Source organism: Lampris incognitus, chromosome 16 (assembly GCF_029633865.1).
Source record: "Lampris incognitus isolate fLamInc1 chromosome 16, fLamInc1.hap2, whole genome shotgun sequence".
Classification (NCBI taxonomy): Eukaryota; Metazoa; Chordata; class Actinopteri; order Lampriformes; family Lampridae; genus Lampris; species Lampris incognitus.
The window spans coordinates 4,670,880-4,693,844 of NC_079226.1; the positions used below are offsets into that span (position 1 = coordinate 4,670,880).

The 22,965-nt window shown below is 41.9% G+C and overlaps 1 protein-coding gene across 2 annotated transcripts; it reads right to left on the reverse strand.

Annotated features, from left to right (window-relative positions):
* Positions 1–11,226: 11,226 nt before the first annotated feature.
* lrrc57 (leucine rich repeat containing 57) lies at positions 11,227–22,965 on the reverse strand. 2 transcript variants are annotated; one of them, XM_056296190.1, is made up of 7 exons: positions 22,827–22,965; positions 22,006–22,192; positions 21,809–21,899; positions 20,638–20,773; positions 19,038–19,306; positions 13,964–14,149; positions 11,227–12,750 (listed from the first exon to the last, which is right to left on the reverse strand). In XM_056296190.1, the coding sequence occupies exons 3-7, from the start codon at positions 21,890–21,892 to the stop codon at positions 12,709–12,711; spliced, it is 717 nt and encodes a 238-aa protein (XP_056152165.1). In that variant the 5' UTR covers positions 21,893–21,899; positions 22,006–22,192; positions 22,827–22,965; the 3' UTR covers positions 11,227–12,708. The 2 variants fall into 2 exon arrangements, with proteins under 2 accessions (XP_056152165.1, XP_056152164.1); XM_056296189.1 differs by having other exon boundaries at positions 21,809–22,192.

Genomic DNA, 22,965 nt, shown 5'->3' on the forward strand with positions numbered 1-22,965 from the left:
GCATTTTAGATCAACACCGACTTTTCAAACAACAACGTGGTTGCCATGGAAATGAGAAGTGCCAGAGGCACGTGAGCAGCCATGGCAGAAGCGTGACTTTTTCATGTGCACAAATGTGATGTGAAGGTTTATATGTCCTGATCTGACAGGATGGTTATTACACATGTAAGTCATGTGAAGGTTTATATGTCCTGATCTGACAGGATGGTTATTACACATGTAAGTCATGTGAAGGTTTATATGTCCTCATCTGACAGGATGGTTATTACACATGTAAGTCATGTGAAGGTTTATATGTCCTGATCTGAAAAGATGGTTATTACACATGTAAGTCATGTGAAGGTTTACATGTCCTGATCTGACAGGATGGTTATTACACATGTAAGTCATGTGAAGGTTTATATGTCCTCATCTGACAGGATGGTTATTACACATGTAAGTCATGTGAAGGTTTATATGTCCTGATCTGACAGGATGGTTATTACACATGTAAGTCATGTGAAGGTTTATATGTCCTGATCTGAAAGGATGGTTATTACACATGTAAGTCATGTGAAGGTTTACATGTCCTGATCTGACAGGATGGTTATTACACATGTAAGTCACGTGAAGGTTTATATGTCCTCATCTGACAGGATGGTTATTACACATGTAAGTCACGTGAAGGTTTATATGTCCTCATCTGATAGGATGGTTATTACACATGTAAGTCACGTGAAGGTTTATATGTCCTCATCTGACAGGACGGTTATTACACATGTAAGTCATGTGAAGGTTTATATGTCCTGATCTGACAGGATGGTTATTACACATGTAAGTCATGTGAAGGTTTATATGTCCTCATCTGACAGGATGGTTATTACACATGTAAGTCATGTGAAGGTTTATATGTCCTGATCTGAAAGGATGGTTATTACACATGTAAGTCATGTGAAGGTTTACATGTCCTGATCTGACAGGATGGTTATTACACATGTAAGTCATGTGAAGGTTTATATGTCCTGACCTGACAGGATGGTTATTACACATGTAAGTCATGTGAAGGTTTATATGTCCTCATCTGACAGGATGGTTATTACACATGTACACTACCGTTCAAAAGTTTGGGATCACCCAAACAATTTTGTGTTTTCCATGAAAAGTCACACTTATTCACCACCATATGTTGTGAAATGAATAGAAAATAGAGTCAAGACATTGACAAGGTTAGAAATAATGATTTGTATTTGAAATAAGATTTTTTTTACATCAAACTTTGCTTTCGTCAAAGAATCCTCCATTTGCAGCAATTACAGCATTGCAGACCTTTGGCATTCTAGCTGTTAATTTGTTGAGGTAATCTGGAGAAATTGCACCCCACGCTTCCAGAAGCAGCTCCCAAAAGTTGGATTGGTTGGATGGGCACTTCTTTGAGCAGATTGAGTTTCTGGAGCATCACATTTGTGGGGTCAATTAAACGCTCAAAATGGCCAGAAAAAGAGAACTTTCATCTGAAACTCGACAGTCTATTCTTGTTCTTAGAAATGAAGGCTATTCCATGCGAGAAATTGCTAAGAAATTGAAGATTTCCTACACCGGTGTGTACTACTCCCTTCAGAGGACAGCACAAACAGGCTCTAACCAGAGTAGAAAAAGAAGTGGGAGGCCGCGTTGCACAACTGAGCAAGAAGATAAGTACATTAGAGTCTCTAGTATGAGAAACAGACGCCTCACAGGTCCCCAACTGGCATCTTCATTAAATAGTACCTGTTAGAGCCTGCTTGTGCTGTCCTCTAAAGGGAGTAGTACACACCGGTGTAGGAAATCTTCAATTTCTTAGCAATTTCTCGCATGGAATAGCCTTCATTTCTAAGAACAAGAATAGACTGTCGAGTTTCAGATGAAAGTTCTCTTTTTCTGGCCATTTTGAGCGTTTAATTGACCCCACAAATGTGATGCTCCAGAAACTCAATCTGCTCAAAGAAGTGCCCATCCAACTAATCCAACTTGTGGGAGCTGCTTCTGGAAGCGTGGGGTGCAATTTCTCCAGATTACCTCAACAAATTAACAGCTAGAATGCCAAAGGTCTGCAATGCTGTAATTGCTGCAAATGGAGGATTCTTTGACGAAAGCAAAGTTTGATGTAAAAAAAATCTTATTTCAAATACAAATCATTATTTCTAACCTTGTCAATGTCTTGACTCTATTTTCTATTCATTTCACAACATATGGTGGTGAATAAGTGTGACTTTTCATGGAAAACACGAAATTGTTTGGGTGATCCCAAACTTTTGAACGGTGGTGTAAGTCATGTGAAGGTTTATATGTCCTCATCTGACAGGATGGTTATTACACATGTAAGTCATGTGAAGGTGTATATGTCCTTATCTGACAGGATGGTTATTACACATGTAAGTCATGTGAAGGTTTATATGTCCTCATCTGATAGGATGGTTATTACACATGTAAGTCATGTGAAGGTTTATATGTCCTCATCTGATAGGATGGTTATTACACATGTAAGTCACGTGAAGGTTTATATGTCCTCATCTGACAGGATGGTTATTACACATGTAAGTCACGTGAAGGTTTATATGTCCTCATCTGATAGGATGGTTATTACACATGTAAGTCACGTGAAGGTTTATATGTCCTCATCTGACAGGATGGTTATTACACATGTAAGTCACGTGAAGGTTTATATGTCCTGATCTGACAGGATGGTTATTACACATGTAAGTCATGTGAAGGTTTATATGTCCTCATCTGACAGGATGGTTATTACACATGTAAGTCATGTGAAGGTGTATATGTCCTGATCTGAAAGGATGGTTATTACACATGTAAGTCATGTGAAGGTTTACATGTCCTGATCTGACAGGATGGTTATTACACATGTAAGTCATGTGAAGGTTTATATGTCCTCATCTGACAGGATGGTTATTACACATGTAAGTCATGTGAAGGTTTATATGTCCTGACCTGACAGGATGGTTATTACACATGTAAGTCATGTGAAGGTTTATATGTCCTGATCTGACAGGATGGTTATTACACATGTAAGTCACGTGAAGGTTTATATGTCCTCATCTGACAGGATGGTTATTACACATGTAAGTCACGTGAAGGTTTATATGTCCTCATCTGATAGGATGGTTATTACACATGTAAGTCACGTGAAGGTTTATATGTCGTCATCTGACAGGATGGTTATTACACATGTAAGTCATGTGAAGGTTTATATGTCCTGATCTGACAGGATGGTTATTACACATGTAAGTCATGTGAAGGTTTATATGTCCTCATCTGACAGGATGGTTATTACACATGTAAGTCATGTGAAGGTTTATATGTCCTGATCTGAAAGGATGGTTATTACACATGTAAGTCATGTGAAGGTTTACATGTCCTGATCTGACAGGATGGTTATTACACATGTAAGTCATGTGAAGGTTTATATGTCCTCATCTGACAGGATGGTTATTACACATGTAAGTCATGTGAAGGTTTATATGTCCTGACCTGACAGGATGGTTATTACACATGTAAGTCATGTGAAGGTTTATATGTCCTCATCTGACAGGATGGTTATTACACATGTAAGTCATGTGAAGGTTTATATGTCCTCATCTGACAGGATGGTTATTACACATGTAAGTCATGTGAAGGTGTATATGTCCTGATCTGACAGGATGGTTATTACACATGTAAGTCATGTGAAGGTTTATATGTCCTCATCTGACAGGATGGTTATTAAACATGTAAGTCATGTGAAGGTTTATATGTCCTGATCTGACAGGATGATTATTACACATGTAAGTCATGTGAAGGTTTACATGTCCTGATCTGACAGGATGGTTATTACACATGTAAGTCATGTGAAGGTTTATATGTCCTGATCTGAAAGGATGGTTATTACACATGTAAGTCATGTGAAGGTTTACATGTCCTGATCTGACAGGATGGTTATTACACATGTAAGTCATGTGAAGGTTTATATGCCCTGATCTGACAGGATGGTTATTACACATGTAAGTCATGTGAAGGTTTATATGTCCTGATCTGACAGGATGGTTATTACACATGTAAGTCACGTGAAGGTTTATATGTCCTCATCTGATAGGATGGTTATTACACATGTAAGTCACGTGAAGGTTTATATGTCCTCATCTGACAGGATGGTTATTACACATGTAAGTCACGTGAAGGTTTATATGTCCTCATCTGATAGGATGGTTATTACACATGTAAGTCACGTGAAGGTTTATATGTCCTCATCTGACAGGATGGTTATTACACATGTAAGTCACGTGAAGGTTTATATGTCCTGATCTGACAGGATGGTTATTACACATGTAAGTCATGTGAAGGTTTATATGTCCTCATCTGACAGGATGGTTATTACACATGTAAGTCATGTGAAGGTTTATATGTCCTGATCTGAAAGGATGGTTATTACACATGTAAGTCATGTGAAGGTTTACATGTCCTGATCTGACAGGATGGTTATTACACATGTAAGTCATGTGAAGGTTTATATGTCCTCATCTGACAGGATGGTTATTACACATGTAAGTCATGTGAAGGTTTATATGTCCTGACCTGACAGGATGGTTATTACACATGTAAGTCATGTGAAGGTTTATATGTCCTCATCTGACAGGATGGTTATTACACATGTAAGTCATGTGAAGGTTTATATGTCCTCATCTGACAGGATGGTTATTACACATGTAAGTCATGTGAAGGTGTATATGTCCTGATCTGACAGGATGGTTATTACACATGTAAGTCATGTGAAGGTTTATATGTCCTCATCTGACAGGATGGTTATTAAACATGTAAGTCATGTGAAGGTTTATATGTCCTGATCTGACAGGATGATTATTACACATGTAAGTCATGTGAAGGTTTACATGTCCTGATCTGACAGGATGGTTATTACACATGTAAGTCATGTGAAGGTTTATATGTCCTCATCTGACAGGATGGTTATTACACATGTAAGTCATGTGAAGGCTTATGTCCTGATCTGAAAGGATGGTTATTACACATGTAAGTCATGTGAAGGTTTACATGTCCTGATCTGACAGGATGGTTATTACACATGTAAGTCATGTGAAGGTTTATATGTCCTCATCTGACAGGATGGTTATTACACATGTAAGTCATGTGAAGGTTTATATGTCCTGACCTGACAGGATGGTTATTACACATGTAAGTCATGTGAAGGTTTATATGTCCTCATCTGACAGGATGGTTATTACACATGTAAGTCATGTGAAGGTTTATATGTCCTCATCTGACAGGATGGTTATTACACATGTAAGTCATGTGAAGGTGTATATGTCCTGATCTGACAGGATGGTTATTACACATGTAAGTCATGTGAAGGTTTATATGTCCTCATCTGACAGGATGGTTATTAAACATGTAAGTCATGTGAAGGTTTATATGTCCTGATCTGACAGGATGATTATTACACATGTAAGTCATGTGAAGGTTTACATGTCCTGATCTGACAGGATGGTTATTACACATGTAAGTCATGTGAAGGTTTATATGTCCTCATCTGACAGGATGGTTATTACACATGTAAGTCATGTGAAGGTTTATATGTCCTGACCTGACAGGATGGTTATTACACATGTAAGTCATGTGAAGGTTTATATGTCCTGATCTGACAGGATGGTTATTACACATGTAAGTCATGTGAAGGTTTATATGTCCTCATCTGACAGGATGGTTATTACACATGTAAGTCATGTGAAGGTTTATATGTCCTGATCTGACAGGATGGTTATTACACATGTAAGTCATGTGAAGGTTTATATGTCCGGGAGTCCCAGAGGTGAAGAGGGAACGACCATCCCTGGACCGGGGTGGGGGTGGGGGGGCTTAGAGTACACCTGTCGCCATCTTACAATGCTGTGATTTCAAACATTCCCCAGTCCTCTGTGAACAGTACACATGGCCATTGAAACTCTGGTTAATGGTCACAGCCATACACTACCGTTCAAAAGTTTGGGATCACCCAAACAATTTCGTGTTTTCCATGAAAAGTCACACTTATTCACCACCATATGTTGTGAAATGAATAGAAAATAGAGTCAAGACATTGACAAGGTTAGAAATAATGATTTTTATTTGAAATAAGATTTTTTTTACATCAAACTTTGCTTTCGTTAAAGAATCCTCCATTTGCAGCAATTACAGCATTGCAGACCTTTGGCATTCTAGCTGTTAATTTGTTGAGGTAATCTGGAGAAATTGCACCCCACGCTTCCAGAAGCAGCTCCCACAAGTTGGATTGGTTGGATGGGCACTTCTTTGAGCAGATTGAGTTTCTGGAGCATCACATTTGTGGGGTCAATTAAACGCTCAAAATGGCCAGAAAAAGAGAACTTTCATCTGAAACTCGACAGTCTATTCTTGTTCTTAGAAATGAAGGCTATTCCATGCGAGAAATTGCTAAGAAATTGAAGATTTCCTACACCGGTGTGTACTACTCCCTTCAGAGGACAGCACAAACAGGCTCTAACAGGTACTATTTAATGAAGATGCCAGTTGGGGACCTGTGAGGCGTCTGTTTCTCAAACTAGAGACTCTAATGTACTTATCTTCTTGCTCAGTTGTGCAACGCGGCCTCCCACTTCTTTTTCTACTCTGGTTAGAGCCTGTTTGTGCTGTCCTCTGAAGGGAGTAGTACACACCGGTGTAGGAAATCTTCAATTTCTTTGCAATTTCTCGCATGGAATAGCCTTCATTTCTAAGAACAAGAATAGACTGTCGAGTTTCAGATGAAAGTTCTCTTTTTCTGGCCATTTTGAGCGTTTAATTGACCCCACAAATGTGATGCTCCAGAAACTCAATCTGCTCAAAGAAGTGCCCATCCAACCAATCCAACTTGTGGGAGCTGCTTCTGGAAGCGTGGGGTGCAATTTCTCCAGATTACCTCAACAAATTAACAGCTAGAATGCCAAAGGTCTGCAATGCTGTAATTGCTGCAAATGGAGGATTCTTTGACGAAAGCAAAGTTTGATGTAAAAAAAATCTTATTTCAAATACAAATCATTATTTCTAACCTTGTCAATGTCTTGACTCTATTTTCTATTCATTTCACAACATATGGTGGTGAATAAGTGTGACTTTTCATGGAAAACACAAAATTGTTTGGGTGATCCCAAACTTTTGAACGGTAGTGTATGTGCATATGATACCGGTTGTTGGTTTGGGTGGGTATGCCGCGTGTTGTTTATAAGGGTGGGTGGGACACCTGCAGTCAGGTGAGGAGGCCACCTAGATGATGACGAAGCACTTCTGTCAATAAACGTCGTGTCCAGATGAACTGATTCAACTTTGAGTCGGTCAAAAGCCCAAACCATGTACTCATATAGTAACACGAAATGTCTTAAAGCTTTGCACACAAAAACAAGTGTTGGAAAATTTAACACTTATTTCCACCCACTTAAATCTGCCAGACTAACTTTAATTCACTACACGTGCAAACTTCCTCCACAATAGTTTCATTTCCTTTCTTGTTGCATTTCCTCCCGTGAGCAACACATCAAATAACATTCCTGCAGGGTCTTTGAATAAGTGCATTACTCAGTGTGACCGCTAGGCGGCGCTGTAACTTTGCTGTTGTGTTCCTGTGTTTGTATTGAGACCACAGAATAAAAAACGTCGCTGACTGACTAGACATGGCTTCCACCGCATCATATTGCAGATTTATCCATGCGCGTTACGATATATTACAATTCCCTTGATGGACAAATTCCCAGACTCCGGTTCTTTTCTCTTCATCCCTGAAAGCATGCCCAGCCCAGGCAGGCCACCGGGGGCACCCGGACGGGGGTCCAGGTGGCCTGCCTGCTGATTGGCCCAGGGTGGCAGCCGGTGCCAAAACGACAAATGATTAAGGTAACTCATAACAGAAACAAGGCGGGACAGCCGCATCCATTCGGCTCTGTAGGCATGCGGCCCCCCCTCCCTTTCCCTGCGCTTGGTACGGTCCATACCTATCGCCACACCCGATTGGTCCAACACGTAACGTCCCGCGTCGACGCCTCGTCTGGGAAAATGTCCGGTCCTGCGGCGCCGTTCCGTACGCGGGGGAAGGTGAGTAATGAAGGGCGGAAGGGAGAAGGTAGAGCTGAGAGGGAAAAGGCCCTTGGGAATGAAGCGGGAAGAGCGCAAAAAAATATGTTTTCCACAAAGGCGGCGTCAGGTTTGTTTAAAAAAAACCGCACACTCAAACGCACCAGCTCCCGGCCCGACAGGTGTGTATCCAACGGTCATTACGCCGTTAGCCTGTTAGCTTGTTAGCCTGTTAGCTTGCCAACATGATAAAGTTAACCGGAGACACGATAAACGGCAACGTACACACACACACAGACAGAGGAGAGCCTCTCGTACTGGAACCGCTAGCCCGCCCAGCTACAACACCGTTACCAGGCAGCAGCCTCTATAACGGGCCATGGGCGGGTGGTGCGCCTCTACGGACCCGCACAAGCTCCAGCGGACTCGGAGCGTCTGACTGACAGCAGCTGCTCGGCTCTTGGTGCGGTGCGCGCTACACTGAGCGGCGGCCAGCCTGTCACACTACCACGGACCTGTTCACAGGGGCGTAGCACACAGTTCTGGGCCCTACACATAAGCAGTCTCTGTGGGCCCCCTTGTCTCTCACGCGTCACTTTTTTGAGTTATAGCGTACTGTGTGTTATTTACAATCACAATCTATGTTAATTAACAAATGCTTGCTTGGAATGGCTTTTAGTTGTCAGTGTGACTATATGAGCTCACCTTGTCTCACATCCTTAGTAACATGATCATCAGGAGCTGAGGGACCTGCTGCTGCTGCTGCTCCACACCCTGTGGCTGTTGCTGAAACTCAGGGCCATGTGTTTCATATTAAGCTAGGTAATGCTCATACATATAATTTCATATGACGCACACATTTATCAGCTATGATGCTGATACATGTGTGATGCGTGTGTTACAGTACTAGCTAGCTAGCTAGCTAGCTAACTCCTACTGTGTTCATGTAGTAGGAGTTAAGTTAACTAGCTAGCTGCTACCTAGCTGTGGTAGTAGCAAGCCACCTTTCTTTTAGAAGCTCCTTGCTCGCCTTTCTTTTGGAAGAAATTACTCAACAGTTGTTTTCCCTCATTTTGCCTTCTCCCCTTTCCTATTTTTATTTTCTTTTCTGGAACCCAAACTTTGCTTTCTGTGGGAAAGGCATGACTGCTTGTGCTTGTATCAGCAGTCACTCGCGACAGGACTAGATGAGCTGCGTTGAGAGATGCTCCTGAGGGGCGGACTAAACCATTTTGCACCATTTGTAAGGGGTGCGAGGGGCCTCAGAGAGCCTCCACCATTTTCTTTAAGTCCCTCAACCGATGTATTGAGCCAATTTTAGCTGACGTTGTGGCACTAATTAGAAATAAACATTTGCAAACCAAAACAAACTTTTAATTCCAGGCTTCCCGAGCCCCCCCCCCCGGGCCCGGTTGGTCCTCTCCCCACTACGACGCCACTGCCTGTTCACACCTGGCGTTAAAATGCGTTTTGGGTGATCGGATCGGCCACCGTGCCCCCCCCCTCATTCAATTCAATTCAAAACTTTATTGCAGACTCAGGGTCCATAACGGACAAAGACAAGGTGAGAAAGAAAAGGGAAAAAAATACAATACATAAAGTAAACACAATAAAAGAACATAAAAGGAACAAATCAGTGTCTTATAAGACGGCAGCTTTACCAGTGGTCCCACTGCCGGGATTGGTAGCGTGGCACTGAATCTTATGTTAGTTAAACCCTTGATGATTACATTATCAGAGTCATTGAGCCGGCAAATACATTTATACATGAGATTTCTTAGAACTGCCTGAAAGGTACTGACTCCTGCAGCCACAAACATTTCACTTGCACTACACTATCTTCACTTGCACCACCCCCAAAATAAATACACTTTGTTTTTGCAATATATTACACTGGATGGTCAGTGTTCTCAAAATGTGTTGTTGGTCTATGATAGGGGTACTCAAGCAGAAGTCTTAGGGGTCCACTTTACCAAATTTCCTCAAAGTCAAAGGTCCACAGGTCAAGTACCACACGCAGAACATGCACAACAAGAGTAGCCAAGACTACAAACCATGTTCAAAAAGCATAGTTCATTGGGAAAAGTGGCACCTTTTGTCTTAACTCATACATTATTTTATTTCAGAATCACATATAAGGGCTTGTTGTGTTGCCACTTAGGCCTCCATTTCCTGCTCTTGCAGTTTTGCTTACTCAACTACTGACAGCTGATCCCATTACCGATGTGAAATAAATGTGTAAAAGTGTTTCATGTGATCAGATTTCCAAGAATCGACAAGACATTTCTCCAGCAGTTATCAGCCCTGATAAGACAAATGGATTGAAAGGTTGCCAGTTTAAATTCTGGGCCATCTGGGAGGGAAAAGCACATCAACAATCTTTTTGATGTACTTTTTTCCGCTCTCTGAACAGTTACTGCCACAGTGCCTATGAGCAAGGTCTTCACATGCCGGCCGCTCAAATGCAAGTTCTCAGTGGCTAACGTTATCAAACTGATTTTACCCGTCGGTCAGTGTTGCTTGGACGAAAACAGATGAACCAATCAGGAAAACAGATTTGTTAATCTATCTTTATAATCCGTAAAGTAATGCAGACCTCTAACTGGATCCATCTGTATTGAGACTTGATGGGAAACGGCAAAGGGCTGTAAAAGACCCCCCTCTGGCTATTTCTCTTATTTAACTAACTTGTCTTCGAGTACACCGAAGTGAGGAATTCTAATGGGTTTTTAAACTGCATTAAATTAAAAGTTAGCTTAGCATGAATTAAATTTAAAATTCACAAATATCACCTAACTTAGCTAGCTTAGCACAAGCATCAGGTAGCTTAGCATAGCTAGTTTAGTATAACTAAAATGTAAAAATCACTAGCATCAACTAGTTTAGGTTAAGTTGTACTGTTTCATTAGTGTCACTTGCCATGTTCCGTGCCGTCACGCCCACATCACTTCAGACCATCACGTATCTGGACGAGTAAAACAGTTCTGTCCAGTTTACTGAGTCAGGTCTGGCTGTCAAAGGAAACACATCCACACCAGGATTGAAGCGTCACAATGACTTTTTTTTTAATTTTAAGTTGTTAAAAATAATAGCAGTAGCATGAGTCATCTCTACCAACAATATTCAACATACTTAAGAGTGATAGGATCCTGAAGTCCTATTCATCCCCCATACAGGAAAAACCAGATGGATCTGGTTGTGTTAAGCGACACAAAGTGATGGCATCGTGACTTAAGAAATCTACTGAAGCAGTGATGTCAGCAGATGGATAAATAAGCTACATGCTGGGAAAGTGCGGATAGCATAGCAGTCTATTCCGTTGCCTACCAACACGGGGATCTCGGTTCGAATCCCCATGTTGCCTCCGGCTTGGTCGGGCGTCCCTACAGACACAATTGGCCGTGTCTGCAGGTGGGAAGCTGGATGTGGGTATATGTCCTCGTTGCTGCACTAGCGCCTCCTCTGGCCGGTTGGGACGCCTGTTCGGAGGGGTTGGGGGAACTGGGGTAAAAGTGTGATCCTCCCACACGCTACATCCCCCTGGTGAAACTCCTCACTGTCAGGTGAAAAGAGGCAGCTGGTGACTCCACATGTATCAGAGGAGACATGTGGTAGTCTGCAGCCCTCCCTGGATCAGCAGAGGGGGTGGACCAGCGACCGGGAAGGCTCGGAAGATTGGCCGGATACAATCAGGGAGAAAAAAGCGGGGGGGGGGGGGGTTCTTAAAGAAAATAAGCTACATGCTAAACAAGTGCTGCCGGCTCATTATATTAATCATAACATCAGAAAACAAATTGAACACGGATGAAACCAAATCATAAATAAATGCAACAATATTCAGAATCATGATGTAGAGCGCCTGTGGAAGGATCTTTTAAAAATAAAATAATGCCAAACACTTGGTAAAACAAGACATTGCACTAAATGACTCCTTCAATATAAGATTTAATAGAAATGTTCTCATCTTAAACTCTGGTTGTATATTTTCTGTGTATCATTTGCACCATCACGTAACTGTACATTAAGACATGACATTATGAACGCTCCTTCAGACATTCAGTTTACCTCCGTCATCACAAACGCAGCAGGACTCTGAGCAGGAGAGTTCAAAATCAGGTTAAAGTGACATGGACAAAAAGAATTGTGCTCAAGTTAAGATACTCTACGATGAACTGAACGCACCAACGGAAAGAAAGGAAACCAAACGGAAGCATTCTGGGAGCACGGACCTCTAAGCTGAACTACTCGTCCAGCAACATCCAGCAAAAGACTTTGTAGTTTTAATGACTAGAAAGTTCATTTCCTGGATGGAGAAAAGTTGTGTTCTGGTAAAAAACTTGTAGTCCTTTTAAGAATAAAAACTGTGTTGTGGTTCAACGTGTTGGTCCTGAGCAGTGTTTCATCACCAGCCTGTTAATTCATAGTGTTTAATGTGTAAATACAGTTTACTGAAAGCTGAATTCCTCCATCTGTCAGACTAAAACAGTTTCTCGTCTCTCGCTGAACTGTGGAAGCTGCTGCTGAGGTTATGAAGCTTTCGTGTTAGCATGCTCATCTGACTACCGCAGTCTTGACCGTAGTTAAGAGTACAAACTCCAGGTGGCGCTCCGAGGTCAACCTTTTGCATTTTCAGGTGAATTTCTTCTTGGTGGCGGTGAAGCGCTCCATGTACTGCATTGAGGAAAGAGAAGGTGTTTAAGACACATCGACACAGCAGTGTAAACTGAACATCAGTTGCATTTATCGTCTGATCACAGTGACCGACACCCAGCACATCTACATGGGTCTAGACACACAATGCCTCCTCTGTTCTCCAACTCGTCAGAAGTAGAAAGTCAAGAAAACACATGAGAACAGAATGAATAGTTGGTTCATGAACTAGAGGAAAAGGTTCTGGTGACTGTCAAGTCTTCTGTACATGTCTGTACACTTTAGGATGCAAAATGCGATGTGCCTTTCATGAAACAAGCAACCAGATTCCATCCAGAGGAGCAACATCTTATTTAATTTAGCTTGTGTGCTGTTGTCTGGACAACAAGCTGGTCATTTTCTTCTGTTCAAGTTTCACTTTGTCATATACCTAGAAAAAAGTTCCATGTACCTTCAAATGCAATGAAATGCATTATGCCCTGGCTCCCTCAGCCCTTAAACTATGTATGAGGAAATAAAAACAATAAATAAGCAATCCCACAAAAGGATAAACCACTTATTCCATTGCCTACCAACACGAGGATCTGCGGTTCGAATCCCCGTGTTACTTCCGGCTTGGTCGGGCGTCCCTACAGACACAAATGGCTGTGTCTGCAGGTGGGAAGCCGGATGTGGGTATGTGTCCTGGTTGCTGCACTAGCGCCTCCTCTGGTCAGTCGGGGCACCTGTTCGGGGGGGGGGGGGTGGCGTGGTCCTCCCAGACGCTACGTCCCCCTGGTGAAACTCTTCACTGTCAGGTGAAAAGAAGCGGCTGGCGACACCACATATATCGGAGGAGGCATGTGGTAGTCTGCAGCCCTCCCCAGATCAGCAGAGGGGGTGGAGCAGCAACCGGAACGGCTTGGAAGAGTGGGGTAATGGGCCAGATACAATTGGGGAGAAAAGGGGGGGGGGAACTATGTATAAGGAAATAAAAACAATAAATACATCCCACAAAAAGATAAATCACTGAAGTTCGGTAAGGCGCTTACTGTTCATTATTTTGACCGCCGCCTGGGGGTAAAAACCATCTTTGTGTCTATAGTGTTGTGATAATAATGAGGCATTGTAAAATAAGTATTAGTATATCGGTGGCTTGGTTTGAGAGAGCCCTGTTTATAGTATACATGTACACTATATTCAGCTAGGGTTCACATCCCAGCATGCACTGGGAGTTCTGTCTGGGATGGCTGACCTTGTCATAGCCTTCCAGATCTCGCATCATCTTGACCTCGAACAGGTTTCCCTCTACAGACAGCAGGGAGACCTGGGAGTCGGAGAGGATGGAGACGGGGATGGAGGACAGCTCCAAACAGTTCTCCTCCAGACGCAGAACCTTCAGTCTGGGACACCGAGACACCTCTGCTGACAACACCGAGATCTGGAGGCAGATATAGTACAGCAGGACAAACAGGGAAGGAGGGGAGGAGAGGAGAGGAGTATAATTTTCAGGACAGCAAAGACAGTTTTTTATAATAGAACATTCACACGAAGGCAATTCAACACGCTTTACATAAAGGCATAAAAAGACTACATAAGAGCTACAGAGTAAGATAAAAAGAAAAACAAAGGATAACAAATTGAATAAAAAGGGTTGTAGGACCAAAGTGAAAAATTGTCAAAAGTGTAGCTCAGTAGGCTGAAGATTCAGTTTAAGGTAATAGCATGAAGGTTTTTAGCCTAGCTTGAAAAGTGGTTAGAGTTGGGGCAATTCTTACTTTGTTCAAACTAACATTCGGTTTTAACTCTGGGGATAGTAGAGCCTGTTCACATGTTTTAACTCTGGGAATAGTAGAGCCTGTTCACGTGTTTTAACTCTGGGAATAGTAGAGCCTGTTCATATGTTTTAACTCTGGGAATAGTAGAGCCTGTTCATATGTTTTAACTCTGGGAATAGTAGAGCCTGTTCACGTGTTTTAACTCTGGGAATAGTAGAGCCTGTTCACGTGTTTTAACTCTGGGAATAGTAGAGCCTGTTCATATGTTTTAACTCTGGGAATAGTAGAGCCTGTTCATATGTTTTAACTCTGGGGATAGTAGAGCCTGTTCATATGTTTTATCTCTGGGAATAGTAGAGCCTGTTCACATGTTTTAACTCTGGGAATAGTAGAGCCTGTTCACGTGTTTTAACTCTGGGAATAGTAGAGCCTGTTCACATGTTTTAACTGTGGGAATAGTAGAGCCTGTTCACATGTTTTAACTCTGGGAACAGTAGAACCTGTTCATATGGTTTAACTCCGGGAATAGTAGAGCCTGTTCATATGTTTTAACTCTGGGAATAGTAGAGCCTGTTCATATGTTTTAACTCTGGGAATAGTAGAACTTGTTCATATGTTTTAACTCTGGGAATAGTAGAGCCTGTTCACTTGTTTTAACTCTGGGAACAGTAGAACCTGTTCATATGGTTTAACTCCGGGAATAGTAGAGCCTGTTCATATGTTTTAACTCTGGGAATAGTAGAGCCTGTTCATATGTTTTAACTCTGGGAATAGTAGAACCTGTTCATATGGTTTAACTCTGGGAATAGTAGAGCCTGTTCAGATGTTTTAACTGTGGGAATAGTAGAGCCTGTTCAAATGTTTTAACTCTGGGAATAGTAGAGCCTGTTCACGTGTTTTAACTCTGGGAATAGTAGAGCCTGTTCACGTGTTTTAACTCTGGGAATAGTAGAGCCTGTTCATATGTTTTAACTCTGGGAATAGTAGAGCCTGTTCATATGTTTTAACTCTGGGGATAGTAGAGCCTGTTCATATGTTTTATCTCTGGGAATAGTAGAGCCTGTTCACATGTTTTAACTCTGGGAATAGTAGAGCCTGTTCACGTGTTTTAACTCTGGGAATAGTAGAGCCTGTTCACATGTTTTAACTGTGGGAATAGTAGAGCCTGTTCACATGTTTTAACTCTGGGAATAGTAGAGCCTGTTCACGTTTTAACCCTGGGAATAGTAGAGCCTGTTCACATGTTTTAACTCCGGGAATAGTAGATCCTGTTCACATGTTTTAACTGTGGGAATAGTAGAGCCTGTTCATATGTTTTAACTCTGGGAATAGTAGAGCCTGTTCACATGTTTTAACTCTGGGAATAGTAGAGCCTGTTCACATGTTTTAACTCTGGGAACAGTAGAACCTGTTCATATGGTTTAACTCCGGGAATAGTAGAGCCTGTTCATATGTTTTAACTCTGGGAATAGTAGAGCCTGTTCATATGTTTTAACTCTGGGAATAGTAGAACTTGTTCATATGTTTTAACTCTGGGAAAAGTAGAGCCTGTTCACTTGTTTTAACTCTGGGAACAGTAGAACCTGTTCATATGGTTTAACTCCGGGAATAGTAGAGCCTGTTCATATGTTTTAACTCTGGGAATAGTAGAGCCTGTTCATATGTTTTAACTCTGGGAATAGTAGAACCTGTTCATATGGTTTAACTCTGGGAATAGTAGAGCCTGTTCAGATGTTTTAACTGTGGGAATAGTAGAGCCTGTTCAAATGTTTTAACTCTGGGAATAGTAGAGCCTGTTCACGTGTTTTAACTCTGGGAATAGTAGAGCCTGTTCACATGTTTTAACTCTGGGAATAGTAGAGCCTGTTCACATGTTTTAACTCTGGGGATAGTAGAGCCTGTTCACGTTTTAACTCTGGGAATAGTAGAGCCTGTTCACATGTTTTAACTCCGGGAATAGTAGATCCTGTTCACATGTTTTAACTGTGGGAATAGTAGAGCCTGTTCATATGTTATAACTCTGGGAATAGTAGAGCCTGTTCACATGTTTTAACTCTGGGAATAGTAGAGCCTGTTCACATGTTTTAACTCTGGGAACAGTAGAACCTGTTCATATGGTTTAACTCCGGGAATAGTAGAGCCTGTTCACGTTTTAACTCTGGGAATAGTAGAACCTGTTCATATGGTTTAACTCTGGGAATAGTAGAGCCTGTTCATATGTTTTAACTCTGGGAATAGTAGAGCCTGTTCATATGTTTTAACTCTGGGAATAGTAGAACCTGTTCATATGGTTTAACTCTGGGAATAGTAGAGCCTGTTCATATGTTTTAACTCTGGGAATTGTAGAACCTGTTCATATGGTTTAACTCCGGGAATAGTAGAGCCTGTTCACATGTTTTAACTCTGGGAATAGTAGAGCCTGTTCAGATGTTCTAACTCTGGGAATAGTAGAGCCTGTTCAGATGTTTTAACTGTGGGAATAGTAGAGCCTGTTCAAATGTTTTAACTCTGGGAATAGTAGAACCTGTTCATATGGTTTAACTCTGGGAATAGTAGAGCCTGTTCACATATTTTAACTCTGGGAATAGTAGAGCCTGTTCACATGTTTTAACTCTGGGAATAGTAGAGCCTGTTCACATGTTTTAACTCTGGGTATAGTAGAGCCTGTTAACATGTTTTAACTCTGGGAATAGTAGAGCCTGTTCACATGTTTTAACTCTGGGAATAGTAGAGCCTGTTCACATGTTTTAACTCTGGGAATAGTAGAGCCTGTTCAAATGTTTTAACTCTGGGAATAGTAGAACCTGTTCATATGGTTTAACTCTGGGAATAGTAGAGCCTGTTCACATGTTTTAACTCTGGGAATAGTAGAGCCTGTTCACATGTTTTAACTCTGGGAATAGTAGAGCCTGTTCACATGTTTTAACTCTGGGAATAGTAGAGCCTGTTCATATGTTTTAACTCTGGGAATAGTAGAGCCTGTTCAGATGTTTTAACTCCGGGAATAGTAGAGCCTTTTCATATGTGTTAACTCCGGGAATAGTAGAGCCTTTTCATATGTTTTAACTCTGGGAATAGTAGAGCCTGTTCAGATGTTTTAACTCTGGGAATAGTAGAGCCTGTTCACATGTTTTAACTCTGGGAATAGTAGAGCCTGTTCACATGTTTTAACTCCGGGAATAGTAGAGCCTGTTCACATGTTTTAACTGTGGGAATAGTAGAGCCTGTTCACATGTTTTAACTGTGGGAATAGTAGAGCCTGTTCACATGTTTTAACTCTGGGAATAGTAGAGCCTATTCAGATGTTTTAACTCTGGGAATAGTAGAGCCTGTTCACATGTTTTAACTCCGGGAATAGTAGAGCCTGTTCACATGTTTTAACTGTGGGAATAGTAGAGCCTGTTCATATGGTTTAACTCTGGGAATAGTAGAGCCTGTTCATATGTTTTAACTCTGGGAATAGCAGAACCTGTTCATATGGTTTAACTCTGGGAATAGTAGAGCCTGTTCACATGTTTTAACTCTGGGAATAGTAGAGCCTGTTCACGTGTTTTAACGCTGGGAATAGTAGAGCCTGTTCACGTGTTTTAACTCTGGGAATAGTAGAGCCTGTTCACGTGTTTTAACTCTGGGAATAGTAGAGCCTGTTCATATGTTTTAACTCTGGGAATAGTAGAGCCTGTTCATATGTTTTAACTCTGGGGATAGTAGAGCCTGTTCATATGTTTTAACTCCGGGAATAGTAGAGCCTGTTCACGTGTTTTAACTCTGGGAATAGTAGAGCCTGTTCACATGTTTTAACTCTGGGAATAGTAGAGCCTGTTCACATGTTTTAACTCTGGGAACAGTAGAACCTGTTCATATGGTTTAACTCTGGGAATAGTAGAGCCTGTTCATATGTTTTAACTCTGGGAATAGTAGAGCCTGTTCACATGTTTTAACTCTGGGAATAGTAGAACCTGTTCATATGGTTTAACTCTGGGAATAGTAGAGCCTGTTCACATGTTTTAACTCTGGGAATAGTAGAGCCTGTTCATATGTTTTAACTCTGGGAATAGTAGAACCTGTTCATATGGTTTAACTCCGGGAATAGTAGAGCCTGTTCACATGTTTTAACTCTGGGAATAGTAGAGCCTGTTCAGATGTTTTAACTCTGGGAATAGTAGAGCCTGTTCAGATGTTTTAACTGTGGGAATAGTAGAGCCTGTTCAAATGTTTTAACTCTGGGAATAGTAGAACCTGTTCATATGGTTTAACTCTGGGAATAGTAGAGCCTGTTCACATGTTTTAACTCTGGGAATAGTAGAGCGTGTTCACATGGTTTAACTCTGGGAATAGTAGAGCCTGTTCATATGTTTTAACTCTGGGAATAGTAGAGCGTGTTCACATGTTTTAACTTTGGGAATAGTAGAGCCTGTTCACATGTTAACACGTGAGAAGGTTATATGTTAACATTACAACTCGGCTCAATCATCTCCTAATGCTAACTTGGAATTCCTGAACCAGTCAGGTCCAGTTGGATTCTACTAGGTGACATGTGGGTTATGGTACCTGGTTCTGGTTAAGGTTGATCTCAATGGCCTGCAGGTCAGTGACTTCGGGGGGAACAGTCTGGATGCGGTTCTTGGACAGATCCAGCAGGTCCAGCTGGCGCAGAGTCCCCAGGCCACCGGGGAAGTCTCGGAGCCTGTTTCCAGACAGGCTGAGTGTGCGCAGGGCTTTGAGCTGGCCCAGTGTGGATGGCAGCTGCTGGATCTGGTTCCCATTCAGACTCAGTGTCTCCAGTTTCTTCAATTTACAGATCTCACTGGGAATACTGGCTGGAGATGGACACAAGAGCACAACAATAAGAACTGAAGTCATCAGGTTTCTATACTCCAGCTCTTACTGGAAACCAAATACTAACCACTTGCAGAGTTTACTCATATACGCACTTCTATCACTGTTTGACTGTTGTATTCAGATTATTTGTATAGGACTTTTATATTTTGTGTTACGTCCAAGTGTCACAGTAAGCAACAAATCAAGTCAATCAAAACTGTCAAACCTTACTGGACAGTTAAAACAGACTTGTACTGGCATGAGTTGCAGTTTTAGAATGGAGGTTTATCTCCATGTGCTGGTGGGTTACCGGGTAACACGGCTGACAGATTAGACTAAATAACAATAACCAGATAAGCATTAACCAGCATATTTATCTGGTTGCTGGTGGTTGTTTTCAGCCTGGTTGTTTAGTGGTTTAACAAAAAAAACAGAATTTGAAACAAGATTAAGAATTCTTATTTTCTATTTGTTCAGACAGAAGAGTGGAGGAAGAAAGGGACATAAAAAGACAGAAAAAAATTAAAACATAGAGAGGCATGACAGCACACCTCCATGTAGGACTTGGAACAAATCAAAGTCAGGCTAATGCTAATCTCGCTAGCCAAACCCTACTTCAAGGAGTCGGGTTGGTCTGAACTCAGTACCAAAGTTAGATAATGGAGACGGGCAGCTTTCTGGTTTTGAAGAAACCGGTTACTGTTCTGGTGGGCGGGACTTGAGCGGAGCGGACAGTGCTCTTCCAAAAAAGCATCGAGTCACAAATTCTTTTTTCTTCTTCATTTTCCACCATTACTTGATGGTGATAGTCGAGAGAGACAGGAAAGGCAGGGGAGACAGAGGGGATGACATGCAGCAAAGGGCCCATGCCAGATTTGAACCCTGGCTGCTGCGGTAAGGACTCAGCCTTATGTGGTACGCGCTCTACCAGGTGAGCCACCGGGGTGCCCCACAAATTCTTTATTAGTTACACTACACCACAGTTACATGATGTTATTTGGGTAAGCGCGCAATGATGAAGTGTCCCGAAAAAAACTCCATCAGGACTTTTCAGTGTTTTTTGATTTTTAGTTTTAATTATAAAGACAAGAGAAACATTGACAGTCCATTCAGTGGTGTCGTAAAATAGTCACTGAGCTAACTCCCCCCAGACAAAGGGTCATTATTGAAAAAACAGGCTTTTACTGGGGCCATTTGGTGGGCTATGTCTGAACAGATTCGGTCTCCACCAGTAAGAATACTATACGAGTTTCTCCCATCCGCTAGGCCAGACTGTGCCAACGCAGATGTTGGCTGTCAGGCTGTTGTGTACTGTTAACAGCAGACTTACTGAGCTTGTTGGAGTTCAGCGTCAGGCTCTTCAGATGCAGAAAGTGTCCTATGAAAGCAGGAAGCACCTCAATCTTATTACCGGACAGATCCACCGTGCGCAGGTTCCCCGTCAACCTCTGCAGCTCCTCTGGGAACTGGAACATTATCAAGACGTCATTCCCGAAATTGACAAATCCTTTCCAGCACAAAATCTCACCGCTGGCTGTTAACCTCTTTAAATCTGTAATGTCTGCAGGTTTCAGGTTCTCCAATGTCATTTCAGTGTTTATTGACTACCCTTTAAAGAAGTTGCCATAATTTGGTTTGCCTCTTTGCTGCCAATCCTTTATGGAAAGCTCTCACTTCAGAAGAAGGAGATGCTGAACGAGAGATAAGAGAAATGACATCAGAATGTAAGCCTGTTTTAAACCCTGGTGTCTAGACTGGGTGGGCTGTTTCAAGCAGTACAGAGACATGAACCCCTGAACAGTCACTTAAAAATTAAAGTGAATCAGAGGTAGTGTGAGACCAGCATCTAGTCCTACTCGCGCCAGTGTCCCCATAGACCTACCAGTTTCTTTATTAAAACTAGAAAAGGATTAAAAGACAGATAATCCCACTGCTACCTGAGTTTCAACCATAAACACAAGTAGAGCATTTAAGGACAGGGTTCCCACTCTTAAGGACATTTATTCCAGGACATTTTCCATGACTTTATCCTGGATAATATGACCTTATGCAAGGCGTTGCTGACATAAGGTCATATTATTCAGAATAAACCATCAGTGGAAGGTTAAACTGTCTCTAAATGGACTGTATGACTGAACATACCGCCCAGACTTCACACTCTGATGTCACATCTCAGCGACTAAAACTATGATTTCACAATGTAACTTTACAATGACCTCAAAAACATTCCCAGGTCATTTGACCAATTCAAGCATTTTCCTGTTTTGTTTTTTTTTTCCTTGACTGGAAAACTGGTCAACAAAATTTCAGGTTTCCCAGGACTGCATGGGAACCCTGAAAGAAGACAGTGACTGACACAAATGGAAAGGAAGGAACAGAAGAGAGATAGAGAAAAATCAGATGTGGTTAGGCATTGATGAAGGGAGAAAAAAGGAGAGAATACGAGTGCATGTGAGAAAGAGAACGACTGATCCATGATATCTAGGAAGTGAGTTTCCTACCTCAGGCAGTCCCTTCCCAGTAAGCTGGAAGACTCCGGTCTTCTGGGAGGTTTCCAGGTGGGACTTGAGGGCACTGTTCCCCATTTAGCCTCTGACAATACACAGATATCCGTCAATACGACCTCTCCGCTTCCTGCTGCACCCGTCTCCACCACAGGGGAATCAATGAGAGCTATCTTGTCTAACAGAGGCCTCACCCTTCACTCTGGTCGTAATCTTGTATGCTAAAGCGTGTGTGATGGCAACCTAATGGTCCTGTGCATGGTCAAACACAACCCAGACTTCATTCAGCAAGAGCAGCGCATCCAGTGGTCTTCACAACGCCTTTTTAACTCTTTCAGTCAATTCCAACGGGACGTGATTATGTCCAAGTGCTGTATCTCCCTGTAAGAGCCAGAATAATAAAATAAAATAAAGGCAAGTCAACATCACATATGAACAAATAGCAGGTGAGCTAGCTGTCAGTAAAAACAGCCAAGAGAAGGTAGACAGGAGTTAGAATACATAGTGTTACTACTGGTAAAACATAGTGTTACTACTGGTAATACATAGTGTTACTACTGGTAGTACATAGTGTTACTACTGGTAATACATAGTGTTACTACTGGTGGTACATAGTGTTACTACTGGTAGTACATAGTGTTACTACTGGTAAAACAGTGTTACTACTGGTAAAACATAGTGTTACTACTGGTAGTACCCACCCACCATGAGACCACACTGCACGGCAGCACATGGAGGTGATTACAGCTTGTCGATCATAAAGTAAAACACAAGACACCATACAGTCGTATATGGCAGCGATTTCAGCTTTTCAAATATAAAATAAAACCCGAGACTACATATAGCAAGTGAGTTCAGCCTTTTAAATATATAGTAAATTCGAGAAGCTTAATAGCGGCATATGGCGGTAATTTCAGCTTGCTAAGGAGGTGTAAAGTAAAACAAGCGCACACAGCGGTGGAGCGTTAGCCAGCTAGCCAGCTACATGATCGTTTAGCTAGCCCGGCGGTTTTACCTCGGTCAGAATAACGGAGGCGGGTAAAATCCGAGCTCCTTCCAAGTCACGGCGAAAATAAGTGCAGAGCAGCGGAGACGAGGGGGAAAGCTGGATAATCTGACAGCTTTACGAACACAACACCGCCGAAGTAGCGGCG